This window comes from Xyrauchen texanus, chromosome 31 (genome assembly GCF_025860055.1).
Source record: "Xyrauchen texanus isolate HMW12.3.18 chromosome 31, RBS_HiC_50CHRs, whole genome shotgun sequence".
Classification (NCBI taxonomy): Eukaryota; Metazoa; Chordata; class Actinopteri; order Cypriniformes; family Catostomidae; genus Xyrauchen; species Xyrauchen texanus.
In genome coordinates this window covers 17088747-17109395 of record NC_068306.1, presented here as the reverse complement: position 1 = coordinate 17109395, position 20649 = coordinate 17088747, and the positions used below count along the sequence as shown (strand labels likewise).

Below are 20649 nucleotides of genomic sequence, written 5' to 3'. Positions count from 1 at the left end.
AGATTTTTATGAGATTCTCTCATCTCATCATTTAACATGAGTAAAGTCCTGTTCACACCAAGTCCATTTTTATTTTCGCTACAACTGGTCATTCTGAACAAGCTTTTGTACGGTAACAATGGATTCTGATGTTTAATTTTTCACGGACTTGGTGTGAATAGACTTTCCATTGTAAGTTTGTCTTGCAAAATCGTCACAGATTTGGTGTGAACAGGCCTTGAATGAGAGAATTTGTATTTTTGGGTGAACGATTCCTTTAACTGTTTTATATCTCCATTCTGTTTGACAAACGGCAGACAGGGGGCATATTCAGAGAGCTGTTTTGAAAGCGAAGTTTATTTTTGCAATTATGTTTGGTGGCGCTAATGGTGCAGAAAATACATTTTCAGCTTTAAATTCTAATGATAAAATTTAGGTTCCCTCTACTTGTTTTTTTTACATTCATTATTGCAGTATAATTGGAACAAAGCTCTTTTGTTGACATGATTTTGTTTCCACAGAGAGAGATGGACTCTTGGAAACTGTCAAAGGTCTGCAACACACTTTACAACAACAGTGCGACCTCAGAGGTACAGAAATAACCAAAACCCACACTTATAGATGAATAGAACACATTGCATTCCATTGCAATCCCTGTCCAAATAAAACTCTGCACTAACATGGTCACAACCTGATCTAGTTGACAACGAGAGGCTGAAAAATGCTGATATTCAGATGAAGAAAGAAAATGAGGCACAACTGGAGGTAAAAGAGTAAATGAGTTGTATTAAAATATGCTGCTGTTGACATGAAAGGTAAATGTTGTAAGAGAGTTTTGGGTGTTTGTGCTCAATTCCGTCTCCTTGTGGTTGTAGGAAAGTAAGGCTCAGTTTCAAAGACTGGTAAATGAGATGAGAGCTTTAAAATATCAACACCAGAGGGAGTTGGACGATCATTACAAAGAAACACAAAGACAATGTGAGTAAAAGCACTGCTAATTACTCTACTATTGGATCTATCAATAGAAATAGAAAAGACTATTCTTGGGATTTGGTAATATTTCAGTCCCCCAGGCTTTTTAAAGTGGTGGTACACTAAAATTAAATATTAAAAGCTTTTTACAAGATGTTGATATGTCTATTTTAATTAAAATAATTATTGCATTAAAACAGTCTTTATCATAAAAGAATGTCTCTTTCTATCTTATACCAAGCAATTTGTCATGTACCTGAGGCACTTCTCTAAATTTATACCAAGAAAATAACTAATAAAATGTGTGCATTGTCTCTAATTTTTTGTCATTTATGTAACCATTTAAACGTGTTCTTTTGCTGAGAAAGATATTTTACAAAATAAAATAAAAAATGCACAGTTTTTCTAAGAAAAGGTCTATAAAGTTTTGTCTTTCATTCTGAACTCAACCCCTTCACACCAACTATTTTCAGCCCATAAACATTTTAGATCCACCCATATGCAAAATTTTTGGCTCCACCCATATGTGACATCATTTAGCTTTCTTCAAAAGCATGGTGCAGAAACAGGTAAGAAATATCATACATTGTTTATGTGTAATATTGTCAGGTGTGAATCATCAAGCTTAACCCTGTCACATGAAAATAAAGATAGTAAATCAGTACTTTTCAAAATGGCATTTTAATCCATAAATATACATATGCAACGTATTAATGTCATGCATGTTGTCTTCTGTCCTACACCACACGAGGAACAGTGGCCATTTTCATGAAAAAACAACTCCATCACACACAACCCTGTCACATTTTATTTTTTTGAATTTTTTTAGATATTTGAAGATTCATCACTTAAAAATGAGAAAACTGTCATAAATATTATATTTGTAATCATGAAATTGATATGAGGGCCACATGAGCAGAAGATAATGTTTATTTTATAACCAGTATCGTGTAGAATAATTTTCAAATCACTATGTCTGTTATGGGATTAAGAACAAAAACTCTCTAAATCAGAAAAAAAATAATAATAATAATAAAAGGTGGGGAAATATGATTTCTTGGATGTTAAATATGTGCCTAATGTTGGGCAGTATTCAGACAATTAATCAAATGTATTTAAAAATTACAAATTTAAATATTACAGAATCCCAACAATGACCCTAGTATAGTTTGTTACTGTTATATGTTTTGTAAGATTGTTTTCTTTTTGAACGCTTATTGTTTTAATCTTGTTTCCTAAGTGGAAGATAAAGATACTGAACTGAAAATGGCTCTTGAGAAAAATGAATCCACTTTAGAGGAGATGAGAAGGCAGATGAGAGAGAAGGAGAAAGAAAAGCAATGCCAAATCATTAAACTTCAAATGGAGGTAAAACAAAAGAAGTTTCATTCTGTAACCTATCAATTCTTTGTAAATGAAAGACACTAACTCTAGGTTTCTTGTTTTGAACCATAGAACATTTGATTATTATTAGTAATTTTATTTAAATGAAAAGGACTGGTCATTTTAGAGTTGTTAATTTTATAGTGGTTTTATGGTTGTTAAAAACTTGTCAGAAGTCATTTTTTTTTTTTTTTCCTGTGTTCTACCGTCACTTTGCAGTTTGGTGCTAAGCTTGCAAGAGCCCAGAGCATGTCGCTAAAGAGTCAGCCACAGACACAAGCTTCAGGTCCTCTGCCACAGAATATCTTCAAAAGAGTGAGTCGTACTGCAGTGTTACTGGCAAAACGCCATAACTGGTCGAGTCTTGGAAAAGCTAGGTTTCGGATTAAACCTGTATCTTCAATGCTTGTTGTGTCCTCAGAAGCTCCAGTTCATTCAGGAAGAGAAAAACAAAGAGATTGAGGCTCTGCGTCAGAGGGTGAGAGAGCTGGAACAGCAGAGCCTCCATGGACTGATAGACTCTCGTCAGAAGAGGAGGAAAAACTAACGAGATCTGCGCTTTGTAACATGTTGAGGGCGTCAAACGTCACACAGTTTTGTGTCTTTGAAAATGTATTTTCCTCTCAGTATTTTCTAAATATTTTTGCATTTAGTGTTCTGTGTTGAATTCTTAGTTTCAGTGTACACATTGATGCTGTTCCATTGTTTAGCACTGAAAACTGTATAGACTGGTACAGGGGAGGTTATACAGAAGGAGAGGATTTGGCAGGTGACATGGACATCCAGGGATTACAGCCTGGCTGTTGCTCTGTGGGGTCAGCGCACATGTAAACATATCTGCCATGTTCCAGACAAAGCTTATAAGCTCATCAATAGATATGCCTGTTAATTTGGTGCCTTCTTCAGGCATGCACACATGCTCACAAATGCACAAAGGAAGTGCCTTACTCATGACATCAAATACCACGAAAATGCTGATCCATTCAGAGAACTACACTAGTGGATTAAGTGATGTTTTACTGTATGTACAGAATTTTGATCACAGTTACTTAGGTGAAGCAGTGAAAAAATCAACAAAAACTTAGTATATCTGCTTATCAAAGTAATTTGTGCAAGGCTATGAAGCATGTTATTTTGAACCTTAGAAGAGAAATTAATAAAAATGTATACACAGAAAAGAACATCATGCACCTTGCAAATGTTTGTTTTCCCATCACAAGAGTGGCACACATACACACTTGGCCAAGAATGTACATTAAAGCCTCATCGTTCACTTTAAATGCTGGCAGACCAGTGATAATCATATTATCGGCCAAACCCCTTTATGTGTCAAGGAGGGACCACACTAATCTCATTTAGTGATACTGTTACATAATGTCTGATCCTACACTGTACGTCAGAGATCAGTCTCATTGAGATCACAAACAATCATGTCTCGGGGGTCTTCCAACCTGCTGTATGATTACATCCAGCTGGCAATGAGCTCTTCAAAAGAATCAGTGATGCATATGCTTGCCAGTTACTCAATCCTCACTTCTTTGTGGTTATTGCCTTTTGTGCATCAGGGACATCTTCTTGGACAGAGGGGAGGATTAGGGTAGCTCTAAATAAAGCTGGCAGATTAGGAAACATGATACCAGCATGTTTTGTTTCACTTTGTCAGAGAGTGAGCTACTGAAGACAGGAGAAAATATTCTGTGGAGACAATTAGACTATCTAGGACTGAGACTAAAGGAAATCAAGGACATTAGATTGAGGAAACCACACAAATGCTTGTTATGCTTGTAGTTATAGAACACTAATAAAATTTAAATGAATAGCTGCATGTTGGTCATACTTGACCTTAACAAAAACCTAATGTCTACTACCTGTGGAAGAGGCACTCGTTAGTGAGGTACACATTTTCCCTCATGTGTTCTTATTTAGGACTCCAAATCTTAAAAAATATGGGCATTTGGATGTATTCACTGACTTCTAATTCTATAAAAAAGAAGATGAGCTATTCTTTGGTCTACTGAAAAAGGAATGCACAGAGGTATGATTATTTTACACTTGAATTATGCATTGTATAACTGTTTATCTATGTGATTAGTAAAAGTGTGGCCTGTAAATATGTTTTAAATTAAATCACACCAGATGCCTGCTTAAAGTCACATACTAATTTTGAGGTCTTTAGATATATTACTTACTAAGGTTTTAAGATTTAGCTTATTGTGGAGTTAAATTAGTTATGCATTACACATTACAAATTAGTTATGCATGTCTGCATCATGTAATTTGCCTCTCGGGTTTTGTTTCAATTTCAGCCTTAAACAGCCACAAAATGCCTACAAAGGAAAGTCAAGTGTCTCCACAGGTGCAACGGTACAACCTTTACACTCTGACGGACAGCTCAGAATGTGGGTCAGAGAAAGAAGAGGTAGACCTTTCCAATCGCCTGACACCCCTGGAAAAGTTAACACTGGAGATGTGCAATAATGAAAACACGATAAAGGAAATAGCCATGGGCAGAAGGATAGGCTTCTACAATGTCCGTGGTCAAATAGGCTGTGGGAACTTTTCGAAAGTCAAACTGGCCTTCCACGCCCTCACCAAAGGTACAGATATTTAAAGAATTAGAACAGATTTAATTGACAAAGAATTATCATGCTGGTCATGACTGAACAGTTGGCTCTGTAAAAATGTGTAAAAGTGTTTCATAAAAAAAGAGAGTAAATGGATTAATATGTAATGACCTCATCTAGTATTCTCTCTGCGCACATTCCCTACAGACAAAGTTGCTATTAAGATCCTGGAAAAGATGAGGCTTGATCTGCAGGCACAGAGGATGCTGTTCAAAGAGATATCCATCATGGAGAGCTTATATCACCCAAACATATTGCAACTCTATGAGGTTGTGGAGACGCCAAGTCAGTTGTACCTGGTTCTGGAGCTTGCAGGAGGAGGAGACCTCCACACCAGAATTAGCACTGGAGGAAAACTCTCTGACAGCGACAGCAAGATCGTATTTGCCCAAATTCTGTCAGCAGTCAAATACATGGTTAGTCCTGTGCCCCATTATAGCAATCAGGGGTGTAAAGTAACAAATTAAAAATACTCACATTACTGTAATTAACTAATTTTCCCAAGAATTGTACTTTTTTAAGTAGTTAAAAAATGTGATACTTTTACTTTTACTTGAGTACATTTTAAGTGCTGTACCGTCTCTGTTACTGACGTAACCTCCAGGGAACGAGACGTTTTGTCGATGAGTTGACACTAGGGGTTGCTCCTGCGGAGCCCAGACATCTATGATTTTGAGAAAAGGCCAATGAGAATTGCCGTGTGGAATTTACATGCCACTCCCCCGGACATACGGGTATAAAAGTAGTGACGCTGCAAATACACATCAGGTATCGCACTGAGGAGCCGAGCCAAAGACCTGGCGCTTTCAGCAGATGGTTCAGTATTGTGGCTGGCGGGACACAACATCTCGTTCCCTCCATCAGGGAACGGAGGTTACGTAAGTAACCGAGACGTTCCCCGTCTGTCACTCACTCGACGTTGTGTCGATGAGTTGACACTAGGGGTCCCCATGGAAAATGCCACAGAGCTGAACCGAGTTACGCCGACTGCCGGTGCGAGACGGGCAAACCTCTGTGTGCCTCGTAGCCAGTGAAGCAAGCCGTCGCATAACTACCCCCAACACACTGGCAGGCATGAAGCAGTCCCCTACACCTAGGGGAACGGCTAACTGCTCAGAAGTATAAGGACTGGCTGGCCCAGCCGGGGCCTTCTCTCTATTATTCTCCCCTGTAAAAGGAACTAAATCGTTCGGCTGGGGGCCAAATATATGGTCCAAGTTGGGGGTGTCCCTCCAAAGGGGAGGACACCGCGGAGACCACACCCGGCCCTGAGAGGATGGGGGGGGGGGTTTAGGTGGAATACACACACGGTCTTACCGTTTAACAGCGGAAGCACATCATGTGGAACGGCATCGTGGTAGACCCTACCCAAAGGAGGGGAGGGGTTACTACAAACACGGCGACCCAGGGCAGAGGGCCCGCTGTCCAAGGAAGACGCGGTTTACCAGTAGGGAAACAGGCACATGTGGAGCACTTACCTCAGTACGGGGGCCTAGTGACGCCCCGTCTGAAAGGCGCTATGCACAAGCAATACACCCAGCCAGCTGACCCGAACTTACCTGTTTGTGTCACTTGATAACACACGGGACGAAACTGTCTCAACCCTGAGGATATAGAACCTCGCAAAGGTGTTAGGTGTTGCCCAACCCGCGGCTCTACATATGTCTGCTAGAGAGGCGCCATGGGATAATGCCCATGAAGCCACAACGCCCCTGGTAGAATGGGCTCGTAGGCCAGCAGGGCGGCACGTGCTGGGCGTGGTATGCCATCGTGATGGCATCGACGACCCAGTGGGCGATCCTCTGTTTGACGACAGCGCTTCCCTTCCGCTGCCCGTCGAAGCAAACAAAGAGCTGCTCGGAGCTTCTAAAGCTCTGCGTGTGGTCCAAGTAGATGCGAAGAGCACGCACCGGACACAGCAACGCCAATGCTGGGTCTGCCTCCTCCTGGGGCAGCGCTTGCAGGTTCACCACTTGATCCCTATAAGGGGTCATGGTAACATTGGGCACGTAGCCCGGTCGGGGTCTCAGGATGATGTGAGAGTAAGCCGGACCGAACTCTAGGCACAGTTCGCTAACAGAGAACGCCTGCAGGTCCCCTACCCTCTTGATGGAGGTGAGCGCCGTCAGGAGGACGGTCTTCAGTGAGAGCGCCTTTAGCTCTGCTGACTCAAGGGGCTCGAAGGGAGCACTCCAAAGGCCCCGATGGACCACGGAGAGGTCGCATGAGGGAACGAGGTGTGGCCTAGGGGGGTTTAACTTCCTCGTGCCTCTCAGGAACCTGATGATCAAATCGTGCTTCCCTAAATACTTACCTTCCACTGCATCGTGTTGTGCCGATATAGTGGCTACATACACCTTCAAGGTGGAGGGGGACAGCCGTCCCTCCAACTTTTCCTGCAGAAAGGAAAGCACTGATCCAACTGCGCATCTCTGGGGGTCTTCACCACGGGAAGAACACCACTGAGCAAACAGACACCACTTCAGGCCATAAAGGCGCCTCGTTGAGAAAGAAGGTCCTTCCTCAGGGGAATTCGCCAGGGGGGGGCTGTCGCGAGGAGCGTGAGGTCCGAGAACCAAATCCGGGAAGGCCAATAAGGGGCCACTAGGAGGACCTGCTCCTCGTCATCCCTGACTTTGCAAGTAGGCTCACTGGGGGAAACGCATATTTGCGAAGCCCCGGGGGCCAGCTGTGTGCCAGGGCATCTGTGCCGAGGGGGGCCTCGGTCAGAGAGTACCAAAGTGGGCAATGGGAGGATTCCAGGGAAGCGAACAGGTCTACCTGTGCTTGGCCGAATCGACTCCAGATCAGCTGAACCACCTAGGGGTGGAGCCTCCACTCTCCCCTGGATGTAACCTGCCGCGACAGAGCATCCGCTGTACTGTTGAGGTAGCCTGGGATGTGAGTGGCCCGCAGTGACTTGAGTCGGTGCTGACTCCAAAGGAGGAGACAGCGGGCGAGTTGTGACAAGCGGCGAGAGTGTAGACCGCATTGGCGGATGATATACACCGCCGTGGCTGTGTTGTCCATCCGGAGCAACACATGCTTGCCCCGGATCAACGGCAAAAGCCTCCTCAGGGCAAGTAGTACTGCCAGAAACTCGAGGCAGTTGATGAGCCAATGCTGTCGCAGGTCAGTCCAAGGGCCGGCGACTGAGTGCCCGCTGCCCCTGTTGGGAGGCATCTGTCATGACCACGACGTGCCTGGAGACCTGGCCTAGGGGAACTCCTGCCCGTAAGAATGCTAGGTCTGACCAGGGGCTGAGAGAGTGGCAACACGTCTGCGTGACGAGGACGCGGTTTGTGCTGTGGTGCCATGCTCGTCTCTCGACTTGGGTCTGCAGCCAGTGCTGGAGTGGTCTCATATACATCAACCCAAGCTGTGTAACCGTGGCTGAGGATGCCATATGTCCCAGGAGTCTCTGAAAGGATTTCAGTGGGACCAGCGTGTTCCATCTGAACGTACGGAGACAGCTCAGCACTGACTGTGCATGCTCACTGGTGAGACGCGCCAACATTGAGACCGAGTCCAACTCCATATCGAGAAAACTGATGCTCTGAACAGGGACGAGCTTTCTCTTTTCCCAGTTGACCCAAAGCCCCAAGCGGCTGAGGTGCCTGAGCACCAGGTCCCTGTGAGCACACAACATGTCTCGCGAGTGAGCTAAGATTAGCCAGTCCTCGAGATAGTTGAGGATGTGGACGCCCGCTTCCCTCAGTGGGGCAAGGGCTGCCTCTGCGACCTTCGTGAAGGCAAACCGGAGAAAGGGTCTGTGCAGAGTCCGGTTCAGAACTCGCAGGTCAAGGATTGGCCACAACCCGCCGCCTTTTTGGGTACGATGAAGTAGGGGCTGTAAAACCCCTTCTTCATCTCGGCTGGAGGGACAGGCTCTATCGCGCCCTTCTGTAGGAGGGAGGCGATTTCCGCACTTAAGGCAGCGGTGTTCTCGCCTCTCACCGTGGTGGGGTGGACGCCTTTGAACCTGGGCGGGTGCCTGGCGAACTGAATCATATAGCCGAGTCGGACGGTCCTGATCATCCAACGCGACGGATAGGGGAGCGCGAGCCACGCCCCCAAGCTCCGAGCGAGAGGGACCAAGGGGACTATAGCGGTGGACATACTGGCAGGCGGGCCTCGCTACGGGGCGGAGCCTGGGGTGTTGAGTTTAGGGACATCGAAGCACTTACCTGGCTCCCGGAACAGTCTGGGATGGGGGAGGAAGAATTTCGTCCTTGTGGCCCGTGGAGACCGTCGGGGTTGTGACACGGCTGGGCGCATGGAAGCAGAAGATCTGGTTCCAGGGCGCTGTACCTGCCAAAGAAATCCGGTGGCCGGCAGTCGTGATAACGACGACCGGGGAGAGCGGAAGTAGAGCCCGGGGGCTGAGGAAACTGGGTACCGCAGCCCGTTGGGCATGCGGCGAAAACATTTCAAAAGGAAATAAGGATTCTCCACCCACCCATCCAGCGGGGGAGGGAGTGGTCTGCTTACCAGCTCCCGAAGTGCAGTTTCCTGAGACCCAGGGCTGCCCGTCTCAGGGGATCTTCGAAGCCTTCTTAGGGTTCTTGGCGGCCGGTCGTGAGGCGGTTGGAGCATACGAGCATGGCGGGGAGTAGGAGTACCACTGAAGTCCCCATATCGCCCCCAGCGCTAGCCGACACTGCCTCATACCCGTAGGTAGAAGGACCGATTCGGGGAGCGGCTGGGTTGGCTCACGCTCTTACGAGTGCGAGCTGCGACCGCAACGTATCCATGGCCATGCTCTCGCAGTGAGGGCATGAACCAGCCACAAACGCTGACTCTGCCTGGGTATTACCCAGACACAAGAGGCAGCGATCGTGGCCATCAGACGGGGAGAGAGAACGACCGCAACCAGGAAACACACACAAACGGAAAGACATCTTGAAAAAGACGCTTCACTGTTTGTGCCACTCTTTTAGAGAAATATACTCTTTTATTGGTTTTTATATATATATATATATATATATATATGGGAATATAAATATATATATATATATAAACGAAGTTATTCACTCCGTAAGCTCTTTTATCAGCTGCTGAAGCGCCCAGGGGTGTATGCTCAGCACAACGTAGTATGCGAGGGGGAGGACCGCTGGAAAGCGCCCGTAAAACCAACAGCTTGCAGAGATGAATGAAACAGCAGAGGAATTCAGCTCTGTGACTGCTCTCTTGGCTCCAAAGAAGATATCTGATGTGTATTTGCAGCGTCACTCCTTTTATACCCGTATGTCCGGGGGAGTGGCATGCAAATTCCACACGCCAATTCTCATTGGCCGGGCTCCGCAGGAGCAACCCCTAGTGTCAACTCAGCGACACAACGTGGACTGAGTCACAGATGGGGAACCACTGGTTGGTTGATCTAGATGAAATATTAAGGATTTACTTTTTATTTCCAGAGGTCTGTCGCTGCGTGCTGTTTGATTGATTGATTGACATTTCTACATTATCAAATACACTTTATAATTCCACCAATGCCCGTCTTGATGAGGATTTAATTTAAACGCAGTCGTTAATGTCTAAAGTTCATTCAAACAGTGGGGCAAAAAATTTATTTGCGTTAAAATGTTGCACTTGAAGTGTAAATGTAACAGAATTGAGCACTCTCTATGTCATATAAAGGCTATTAATCAAACAACATTAACAAGGAAATGAGAAAACCACTCTCTAATTTTGGCTGAATAACTTGAGTAGCTTTAAAAGTATTAATATAATATAATACATTTAATAATAATATTTTTAATAATATTGTTAGTTTTTTTATAAAACCGACCACTGATGTAGAGAGAGTGCTAATTTGTATAATAAATTACCAGGAAAGTAGAGATGATAAACTAATTTACAATTATGCTTAGCCTTTATCATGTTTTTTCTAATACCTGATAGAAAAGTATCAACATTTTCAGAGCAACAATTCAGCAGAATATTCCACAGTCACAAACTTCAAAAAATTATGCATCATGCATTAGAATGAGAACACAACTATTGCTGGGCTTAAAAGATACATGAGCTAAATCAATGTGAAACATTGTATCTCAAAAGGAGGACAATGTGCCCCCCATCCCCCCATGTGCTACTAAAAGAAATAGTTCACTCAAAAATGAAAATTATCATTTACTCAACCTCACGTCATCCCAGATGTCTATGACTTTTTTCTTCTGCAGAACACAAATTAAGATTTTTAGAAGAATATTTCAGCTCTGTAGGCCCATACAATTCAAGTGAATGGATGCCAACATTTTGATGCTCCAAAAAGCACATAAAAGCAGCATAAAAGTAGCCAAATCCATGTGACTCCAGTGGTTAAATCCATGTCTTCAGAAGTGATATGATAGGTTGGGTGAGAAACCGATCAATATTAAAGTTTATAATACTGGAGTCAGATAGATTAGGCTAATTTCATACTGATTATTTTTGCAGCTTCAAAATTTTGGCACCCATTTACTTGCATTGTATGGACCAAAAGAGCTGAAATATTCTTCTAAAAATCGTATTTTTTGTACTGCTGATGTACCAAACAACTGCTCTACCGCCTCTATTGTGCCAAGTGACCCTGCTTTTTTGTGTGTTTTTTTTAGCATTCCATGCATTGTTTTTAGCATTCCTTGCATTGTTTTTAGCATTCCTTGCATTGTCCTTGCATAACTCGCTCAGTCGGCATTCAGGGAAATTTTGACCCTGCACATAACCTGATTTTAATGTGTTTGTTTCATACAGTACACAATGATATTGAAAAACAAATTTGTATCTTTTCATTTCTGTAAGCATGTCTCCCTTTTATTTATTCTTTTTTAAATCAAATTCATGTAGTGTTATAGATAAGTGATGTATTTTAAAAGATGTCTGTCACAAACACCTATAAAATACCTAGATTTTTTATTCTTTCTGGCAAACAGCCATGACAGGGAATGTAAATTAGGGTATGTGTGCTACATTTTTAAATTGCAGCAGAGTTTTTACTATAAAGGGGCATAGCTTTCACAACTTGGTACTCAATACTCATGAGTACTTTTAAATGAGATACTCATTTACTCTTACTTGAGTAGTTTTTAGGACAGGTACTTTTATTCTACTCAAACTACATTTTAAGAAGTAACAGTACTTTTACTTGAGTATTATTTTTCATTACTCTTTCCACCCCTGATAGCATTACATTACTGGACTTTCTATTTTGTGCTCTAGACCAGTGGTTCTCAACCAAGGGGACGGGACCCTCTAATGGACCGTAACAAACTTCCAAGGGGGCTGCAAGATGACTTAAAGGGATAGTTCACCCAAAAATGAAAATTCTCTCATTATTTACTCACTTACTCATGATATCCCAGGTGTGTATGACTTTCTTTCTTCACCAGAACATATTTTAAAAAAAAAATAGAACAATTTCTTAGCTCAGTTGGTCCTTAAAATGCAAGTCCAAAAATCACAGACAGTCAGCATAAATGTCATTTATACGACTCCAGCTGTTAAATTAATGTCTTCTAAAATTATATGATTGCTTTTGCTGCAAAAAAATATAATATAAACCAATGCTTCAGGAAAGGGTGGAGTCCAAGCAGTCTCTCGTGTGACGTATTTGCGTTGCCATGGGGTTATCTCACGCTCTTCACTTGGTTAAGACTACTAGGATAAGCACACAAACGCACCATTGTGAGTAAAGAAACAGATAATAACAGATCTAAACCAAAATCAACAAAGCAACTGTACAGCATTACTCCTTTTCATTTGTAAATATCGCTGCTCTTCAGGCTCTGACCCACGTGCGTCAGTTCTCCCATGTTTTAAATGCCAATGCAATTACATCCGCTGCCGACCTGAAGCATGATTTGGAGTTAAAAAAGTACTTAAATATTTATCTTTTTCACACCAAAAGTGATTGTGTTGCTTTTGGAAGACATTCATTTAACAGCTGGTGTTGTATGGATGAAGTTTATGCTGACTGTCTGTGATTTTTGGACCTTCAAAAGAGAAATCGGCATAAGATATTTTTCTTCAAATGTGTTCTGGTGAAGAAAGTAAGTCATACACACCTGGGATATCATGCGGTTGACTCGAGTAAATAATGAGAGAATTTTCAGTTTTGGGTGAACTATCCCTTTAAAAAAAATTTAAATAAGTGCAGCATTCAACCTTGGCAAACAAATTACACACATTTTTTATTTGTTCCATCAGAGACTTTTAATTACATCGAAGGACATACAGTTCTTGAAACTTTTGTAATCATTATTATTTGTGATTCATTGTGAATATTTTAATATATTGACATTTTTTGGGGCTTCAAATATTGTCTTGATAATTAGGAGGGGGGCTTGAAAAGGTTAAGAACTACTACTATTGATTGTAGGTTTTCTGCCAAATAATTTTAATAACTGAATGAATTTCCTTTAGATTATTTATCTACATTTGTGTTTATTTCAGCACGAGAACAACATAATTCATCACGATTTGAAGGCTGAAAATGTTCTCTATACCACCAACACCTGCGTAAAAGTGGCTGATTTTGGCTTCAGTACAAGGGTTATTAATCGCAACCAAGCCCTGGACACTTTTTGTGGTTCTCCTCCTTATGCTGCTCCTGAGCTCTTTAAAGATGAATCTTACATCGGGCCCCCTGTGGATGTGTGGGCAATGGGTGTCCTCCTCTTTTTCATGGTGACTGGCACCTTGCCTTTCCGTGCTGATACTGTAGCCAAGTTGCGGCACAGTGTGCTGGAGGGGGCCTATGTCCTGCCAACCTGGGTATCAGCTCCATGTCAGCGGTTGATTAGGGGGATCCTGAAGCCAGACCCATCAGAGCGATGTGCATTGGATCAGATGTTGGGCTGTGAGTGGTTGCTGCCTGTGGAACTCTTCCGCCCGCTTCCTCCCTTATACCAGCTCAACCCTGTTTATCTAGTGGAGGCTGGCCCAGGGGAATTAGATAGAGACCTGGAGGAGGTAAAAGCTCTCCTGGAGGAACTGGGAGTAACTCAGGAACATATTCTCAATGACCAGGGAAAGAGGATTCACAGTCCCTTTACAGGGATTTACCGCATATTATTGCATAGAGTTAAAAAAAGCAGGGGAACAGAGTGTCCCCCAATGATCAGTGGAGTTGTCAAGGATCCTAAAAGAGATGGTCTCCGTGCATACAGGAACCTACGTCACTCCTCAAAACTGTGTGTCCTCTCTTAATCACTTTTCTGTATTTACGTTACTGTATTTCAGTTATCATGACTTGCAGTCATTTTATATTGGCCATGCATTGTTGTCACTAGTCAGCAATTAAAATAAGAAAAAGTCCTATTGTTTTTTTTATTCCTGTGTCTTATTGCAACATTGTAATATACATCTTTTCACAATGTTAAACTAGAAACATTCTTTTGACAAAAGTTAATTCTAGACCATAGTTTGTGCTCTCAGTAACAATTGAGTATTCAATGAGAAAACCTGCTTATTCATATTGTTTGACTTTCACCGTACTTTTAAAACAATTTACTTGGCCAGTGGCCTACTTCTGTTCTTCTAATAGGAAATTTGGACTAACTAACAGTGGCTTCATTTATTCAGTTTTACAATGTCAGGCAGTTGTTTTTTTGTTTGCTGTTAATTTATGCTCCTGCCCAACACCGGTTTTCTTTAGTTTTTTATTTTAGTTTTGTTTTTAGACAAAATCCATAGGTGGTTTGTAAATAATACAGCAACTGACAGGGAGACATACAAGTGCCAGCCCAACACTCACCCCCGCCACCGCCTCAACCTCCCATCTGTGCAGTTTGGCAGATGGAGCAGTGTCGTAGCTCAGACATCTGCCAAGGAAACAATGGGTTCCTTGTGCTATAGGGCCCCCAATTTAACCAGACAGCACGCTACTATTGTATTGTAGCTATACACATGCAGATCACTGGCTGCTGCAGAAGGCAGCTGACACTATCTGCTGACCCCAAAACACAGTTAATTTATAATGAAAACTTTAGCAATACCATGACCTAATAACTGCGGAGAGTTTGTGTAGTGCAGTGAATTGTCTGCCACTTGCAAGAAAGTAAACACACATGACAAAGATATATTTTAATATTTTTATTTTTTATGCATCAAGTCATTTTATACACTGACAAGTTTTTTTTTTATTTTTTTTTAGCATATTTACTTCATTTTTCATATCAGATATTTCTAAAGTCATTTTACTTTAGATGTTTAATTCATATACATTTTTCTTAAGGGAAACCTTTAGAAATGTAAATTGGCTTTCCCCCCATGTTTTCCATTTTTCTTTCTTTTTTTTTCTTTTTTCATATAAATTTTTCTAAAGTGAAACCTTTAGAGAATAAAGACAATTCTGGAAAGTGGAAAGCACATTGCCGACAATAAGGTACGTTATATTGTGCAACAATTTCATTTTTTAAAATGTCCATGGTTGTTAAAGTCCATTTTTAAAAACGTTGCTTCGACGCACCGCCGCGTCCCCTGCGTGTCCAACGCATGCGATATTTGCTCTGTAGAAACAGACGCAAAACGCTCTTCTCCTTCCTCTCCAAACCTCATCCGCACAAAGAATGAGGGCCATTGTGTCGTTCTTGTGGCATGCCTGACCTCATTCACATAAAGAATGAGGAACATCTTGGCATGGACGGGACGAGAAACGACGTAGAGACGCGAGGGCCACTCGGGCCTGCCTCGCGCTGCCTGGACAGATCGGCCTCCTCAGGAGCATCCAGGGATTTGGAATCATCATCATCCTTGATTCAAAGGATGAGTCGAGTATTCCTCAAGGTTTACAGCATCTCAACAGAGAAGAGGAAAGTTCCAGATCAACGCTCGGGGAGCGTGATCTCAGGAACCCACTCGTTGTAGCTGCGACTTTCCTCACAGAACAGGTGGAGCTTTTCCAGAGCTGGATCCTCACACGAACCATCCGCTGGGTTCTGTTGTGATCAAATAAATGCGCAATTAATACAACCGCAAAATAAGCTGTGAATGCAAACATTATTATTTTTATTATAGCCTATATACATTTTTAATATTTTTGTTTCTTGTATACATACCGTGATGAGCACACAGTGAGCATCCTCAAGTTGTCCTGACTTGTCGCCGACAGTCTCAACGAGACGCTGAATGTCATTCACTCTGACGATGCTGATATCGTTGTCAAAACAGAAGGCTTGGATAAGAGTGAAGTGAATTTGGAGAGCGATGTCACACTCAAAGTCCTCATCCATCGCCAGGACGCAGAAAGTCACACTGTCTGGGTCACTGAAATACAAGCAAAAACAAGATATTAGCATCATTTTTAGTATAGCCTACAGAATCATTCAACACTATTGCTTTAAACGTTGAAGGTGTTGAATAAGGAGGGAAAACGAATAGAATACTCACACATTCATAACTTTGGCAGACTCATAAACCCCAATGGTGAGGCATTCGGTAGCTTTGGCAGAAACCAAAACTTCTTCGAGGGCTTTTCCAGTGCACTGAGCTCTCTCGCTGGGCTTCTGGATGAGAACTTCCTCAAGAGTCATGATGCTGGGTGTTATTCCACAAGGGAGCTGGTTGATGACTGAACTGCAGTTGGAGGTTATCCGAATGGATTGGTGGTCAAACAGAGTGTGCTTGCCGGTTTTATACCCCTCTGCTCGTGGTGGCTATGAAAGAAGCGCCATCTGATTGGTTCATCTGAATGGTGCATTGGTATGCTAATGTTATTGTCACACTCTGGCTCGTGGCAGATTGATGGGGACTGTAATGTCGCTTTTTAAAACTTGCGGACTTTAAGTAATTGTTTTGATTAGCCTATTTCTGTTTGATTCATTTGAATTATTTCATTTTAAGAAATGAAACTAAAATATATATCATCAATACGTCTTTTAAAGAGCTGTTTTTTGTTTAATTAACATTTTGTTTTATGGTTTGTTTTTGTTTCATTCATAAACGTATAACTAGTTTTAGTCTGCTAGTGATTAAAAGTTTTGGTTTGGGATAAAAACACTCCCTTTTGCTATAGCTAAATGAAACCTTACACTGCAACAATTTTGTTGAGTTTTTCAGTGAATTTCAGTTCATTTTATTTATTTAGTAAAGAATTTAATAGTGAAAGTGAGCAAATGTGGATAAAGGATTGCATCCCCCCGCCCCCAGCAAAAAAAGACAGGTGGCGTGTGGCCATCTGTGGACAGTGGACACACTGAAACGGCCTATTGTGAGTTTAGAAACTTCTATTAGACGCCTTTACAAATGCAAATAAGATGCGCGTGCCCTGACGCCCCGCTGCCCAATCTGGCCTGCTGCTAGCCATAGACCACGTGAAAATATGCGGTTTTGCATAAGTAGGACACCCAGCAAATTCAGTTTACTGTTATATTGTTTCATACAACTTTTCTCCGCGTGCAGAAGCAGTATAGCACCTAAAACTAAAAATGGTCTGCAAACAAACAGATGCAAAAGCAAACAATGCTTTACATGCATTCATGTTTTGGTCACTTTGTGAATCTAAGTTGATATGCAGTGCAATGTTTTAAGATATAATATAATAAAACAGTTACATTTGATGGTGAAGAAATGCTTCACAATTACAAATAATTTCAGATTGCAATCTTATATAGAACGTGTGTTAGAAGGTCTATTGTTATTTTAGAGGGTCAAGATAACAGGTTGACGGTGACTGATGCTGGCCCATTGTTACCATGCAGAACAGGAGCAGATGGAGAGGCCTCACTTTAGGGTGCCCCCACTCACCCCTCTGAACCCAGTAGCACGAATCACTATTGTTTGCAAGTTTGTTTTCTTTTCTTCCCTTTTTTGTGTCTACTTCAGAATGGAACAAATAATAGGTATATTTAACCTTTTTCTTTGGTGAAGCTAAAGCAAAGTTGACTGCATTTTTTTTTAACGCATAACACAACTCCATCAAATTGAATGGAGTAATCTTTAATACAATAACATGCAAACACTAGATATTTTAAGCTTTAATAATTTTTTTTGGTTAAACCTAATTATGAAACAAAATTACATTTTAGAATTTTCTTGCTGCTTTTTCCTCAAACGTAGCTTCTTAATTCTCTATATCTGAAAATAAAAGGCTTTAATATTTGTTTTTGTGTATTTGATGTTAATTGCAGATTGAGTGTTTCATATGCAAAAATGAAACATTCCTTTAGAAAAATGTCATTTTATTTATACCTACAAAAAGAAAAATAATACTGGTTTCAAATAGCAAAAAAACTTGCAACGAGCACGTTGCATTGTTCTGGTATATCACATCTGCAGTCCGGACATCTCTTTGCTACCCCCAGCTCCCTTAGTGCGCGAGAGTGACAGGTGTTCCAAGTAAAACCTGCTAGAGCGCAAAGCAAACTAATCTAACAATTGCTTTTACTTAGTCCCTCCTGTAGCTGCAAATTAGCACAGTCATCTGTCAAAGCCATTTTATTTTTCTCTATAGATTACTTAAAATCATCAGAGAAATAAAAGTCAATAAAAGTTTACACAGATATGATCACGTGTTTTAATGAAGTAAACAACACAAACTAACAATTAATGCACTAAACAACAAATATACATAATATTTATATATACATATACAGACCCATAATATAGGCGATTTAAAATTCAGTTAACTATGTATAATTACAAAAAATAAAAACGGAATCACGAGAAAACAAACGTTTTGAAAAAGCTTTTAAAGGGACCACAAGATGTTATTTTATGTTAATTATATATATATATATATATATATATATATATATATATATATATATATATATATATATATATATATATATTTAATTAACATAAAATAACATCTTGTGGTCCCTTTAAAAGCTTTTTCAAAACGTTTGTTTTCTCGTGATTCTGTTTTTATTTATATATATATAATGTATTTGTGCCTACAGGCATAGATGTTTATTCAGATTGCTAAATACTGCCGAAATTTCCTTAGCTGATCTTTTATCTTATCTATCAACAGATGGGGAGAGTTTCCATAGCAAAAGAGAACCATGTCCAGATGCCACGCGCCGTCTTTTCTTTGGGCATGCATATTAGCCACGCGTGTCTCATACAATCAGCAATAGATACATAACTTTATCCATAGACCTACTAAATCAATACCAAAAATGTGATCATTAAACGAATTTGTGACCATTTTAGTCTATACTGTAGGCTATCTTTATTATCTTAACAAAAATGCTCGCGCATGGAATTTAAGCGGTCTTTTAAATGAATAGAAATATAAGGTTTAGGTCTCTTTCATTTTCTTGTCTTTTTTATTCTCTCTTGAGAATATAAAAATAAATAAAAAACACACAGAAATGTAGGCTAGGCTACTTCATTTTTACAGTAAATATGAAATGCTTCTCAGAATGTTAAGTTTAGTATGTGTTTTAGCAAAAGTTGGCCTATTTAAGGGCATTAGTGAAATGGATCAAAGTTTGATCCTTTCTTAGATTTCTATAGATGTCATGCATGTCTCTAAAGGCACGCGTCTTGGACACGTCCGCTTCTTTATTGTTCTGGACAGCCAATCAGATTGTGCGGTGCAAGCGCGTGCCGCTATTCCACTATAAATACTGGTCGCGTGTCAGGTAGAATCTCACTCTAAACTTATTTCGCTCTGCTCGAGCTACTACTGTATCTGTACTGTATCAAGTTGCTACAGTCAACTTTACTCCAAAACAGGATGGTTAATGAAGGGAAAATCCTGTCCGAGGCTCTGCTGGCTGCCAAATCTGAGGGTCGCCTCACTGTTGGTGTCTATGAGAGCGCGAAAATAATGAACGAGTAAGTCTTGAAGAACACCTTACATTCAATAATCAATGTACTGTTCGATCTATTCATCCATAGTAGGCCTCCGTGCACGTTAATTCACTTGAAACCTACATTTTGTTTTAACAGGGATCCTGACAGTGTGTCTTTCTGCCTTTTGGCTACTGATGACTTTGAGTGTGACGTCGCTCTTCAGATCCACTTCACTCTGATACAAGCGTTTTGCTTTGACAACGACATCAGCATCGTCAGAGTAAACGACTTGAAACGTCTTAGTGATCTTGTTGGTACCATGAGTCAGCTTGAGGACGCTCACTGTGTTCTCATAACGGTAAGCATGTGTGCTAATCAAAGACAACATTTAAATGAACGCTTAAACAGCACTAACTTAACCTCGCTTAACTAGACTCATTCACAATGCTTGATTTTGAACGTTTCCGTTCTGTTTTACCAGAACCCAGCGGATGGTTCGTGTGAGGATCCAGCTCTGGAGAAGCTCCACCTGTTCTGTGAGGAAAGTCGCAGCTACAACGAGTGGGTTCCTGAGATCACTCTCCCCGAGCGTTGATCTGGAACTTTCCTCTTCTCTGTTGAGATGCTGTAAACCTTGAGGAATACTCGACTCATCCTTTGAATCAAGGATGATGATGATTCCAAATCCCTGGATGCTCCTGAGGAGGCCGATCTGTCCAGGCAGCGCGAGGCAGGCCCGAGTGGCCCTCGCGTCTCTACGTCGTTTCTCGTCACGTCCATGCCAAGATGTTCCTCATTCTTTATGTGAATGAGGTCAGGCATGCCACAAGAACGACACAATGGCCCTCATTCTTTGTGCGGATGAGGTTTGGAGAGGAAGGAGAAGAGCGTTTTGCGTCTGTTTCTACAGAGCAAATATCGCATGCGTTGGACACGCAGGGGACGCGGTGGTGCGTCGAAGCAA

At 41.6% G+C, this 20649-nt stretch overlaps 3 protein-coding genes and 1 pseudogene across 3 annotated transcripts; 3 read left to right on the top strand and 1 right to left on the bottom strand.

The window, feature by feature from the left end:
- The first annotated feature begins 2195 nt into the window (after positions 1-2195).
- LOC127624679 (coiled-coil domain-containing protein 152-like) lies at positions 2196-2902 on the top strand. The gene is made up of 3 exons (XM_052099511.1): positions 2196-2319; positions 2554-2649; positions 2756-2902. The coding sequence occupies exons 1-3, from the start codon at positions 2218-2220 to the stop codon at positions 2879-2881; spliced, it is 324 nt and encodes a 107-aa protein (XP_051955471.1). The 5' UTR covers positions 2196-2217; the 3' UTR covers positions 2882-2902.
- A 1106-nt stretch (positions 2903-4008) lies between these two features.
- LOC127624664 (serine/threonine-protein kinase NIM1-like) lies at positions 4009-14229 on the top strand. The gene is made up of 4 exons (XM_052099493.1): positions 4009-4369; positions 4641-4931; positions 5106-5374; positions 13392-14229. Exons 1-4 carry the CDS (start codon positions 4360-4362, stop codon positions 14145-14147), a joined length of 1326 nt encoding a protein of 441 aa, XP_051955453.1. The 5' UTR covers positions 4009-4359; the 3' UTR covers positions 14148-14229.
- A 943-nt stretch (positions 14230-15172) lies between these two features.
- Positions 15173-16737, bottom strand: LOC127624676 (growth arrest and DNA damage-inducible protein GADD45 gamma-like). Its single transcript, XM_052099509.1, has 3 exons — positions 16329-16737; positions 15998-16205; positions 15173-15877 (listed from the first exon to the last, which is right to left on the bottom strand). The coding sequence occupies exons 1-3, from the start codon at positions 16469-16471 to the stop codon at positions 15764-15766; spliced, it is 465 nt and encodes a 154-aa protein (XP_051955469.1). The 5' UTR covers positions 16472-16737; the 3' UTR covers positions 15173-15763.
- Positions 16738-19408: 2671 nt separating this feature from the next.
- On the top strand, positions 19409-20376 carry LOC127624681 (growth arrest and DNA damage-inducible protein GADD45 gamma-like; annotated as a pseudogene).
- The last annotated feature ends 273 nt before the right edge of the window (positions 20377-20649 follow it).

What these genes read in the sequence shown, in the direction of transcription:
- LOC127624679 (XM_052099511.1), top strand. Translation starts at nt 2,218, where the DNA reads ATGGCTCTTGAGAAAAATGAATCCACTTTAGAGGAGATGAGAAGGCAG. An exon ending in TCATTAAACTTCAAATGGAG is followed by an intron (nt 2,320 to 2,553) that starts GTAAAACAAAAG and finishes GTCACTTTGCAG; the next exon opens with TTTGGTGCTAAGCTTGCAAG. An exon ending in CACAGAATATCTTCAAAAGA is followed by an intron (nt 2,650 to 2,755) that starts GTGAGTCGTACT and finishes TTGTGTCCTCAG; the next exon opens with AAGCTCCAGTTCATTCAGGA.
- LOC127624664 (XM_052099493.1), top strand. An exon ending in CTTCCACGCCCTCACCAAAG is followed by an intron (nt 4,932 to 5,105) that starts GTACAGATATTT and finishes CATTCCCTACAG; the next exon opens with ACAAAGTTGCTATTAAGATC. An exon ending in TGTCAGCAGTCAAATACATG is followed by an intron (nt 5,375 to 13,391) that starts GTTAGTCCTGTG and finishes TGTTTATTTCAG; the next exon opens with CACGAGAACAACATAATTCA.
- LOC127624676 (XM_052099509.1), bottom strand. Translation starts at nt 16,471, where the DNA reads ATGACTCTTGAGGAAGTTCTCATCCAGAAGCCCAGCGAGAGAGCTCAG. An exon ending in TCTGCCAAAGTTATGAATGT is followed by an intron (nt 16,206 to 16,328) that starts GTGAGTATTCTA and finishes CTTGTATTTCAG; the next exon opens with TGACCCAGACAGTGTGACTT. An exon ending in CTCACTGTGTGCTCATCACG is followed by an intron (nt 15,878 to 15,997) that starts GTATGTATACAA and finishes TGATCACAACAG; the next exon opens with AACCCAGCGGATGGTTCGTG.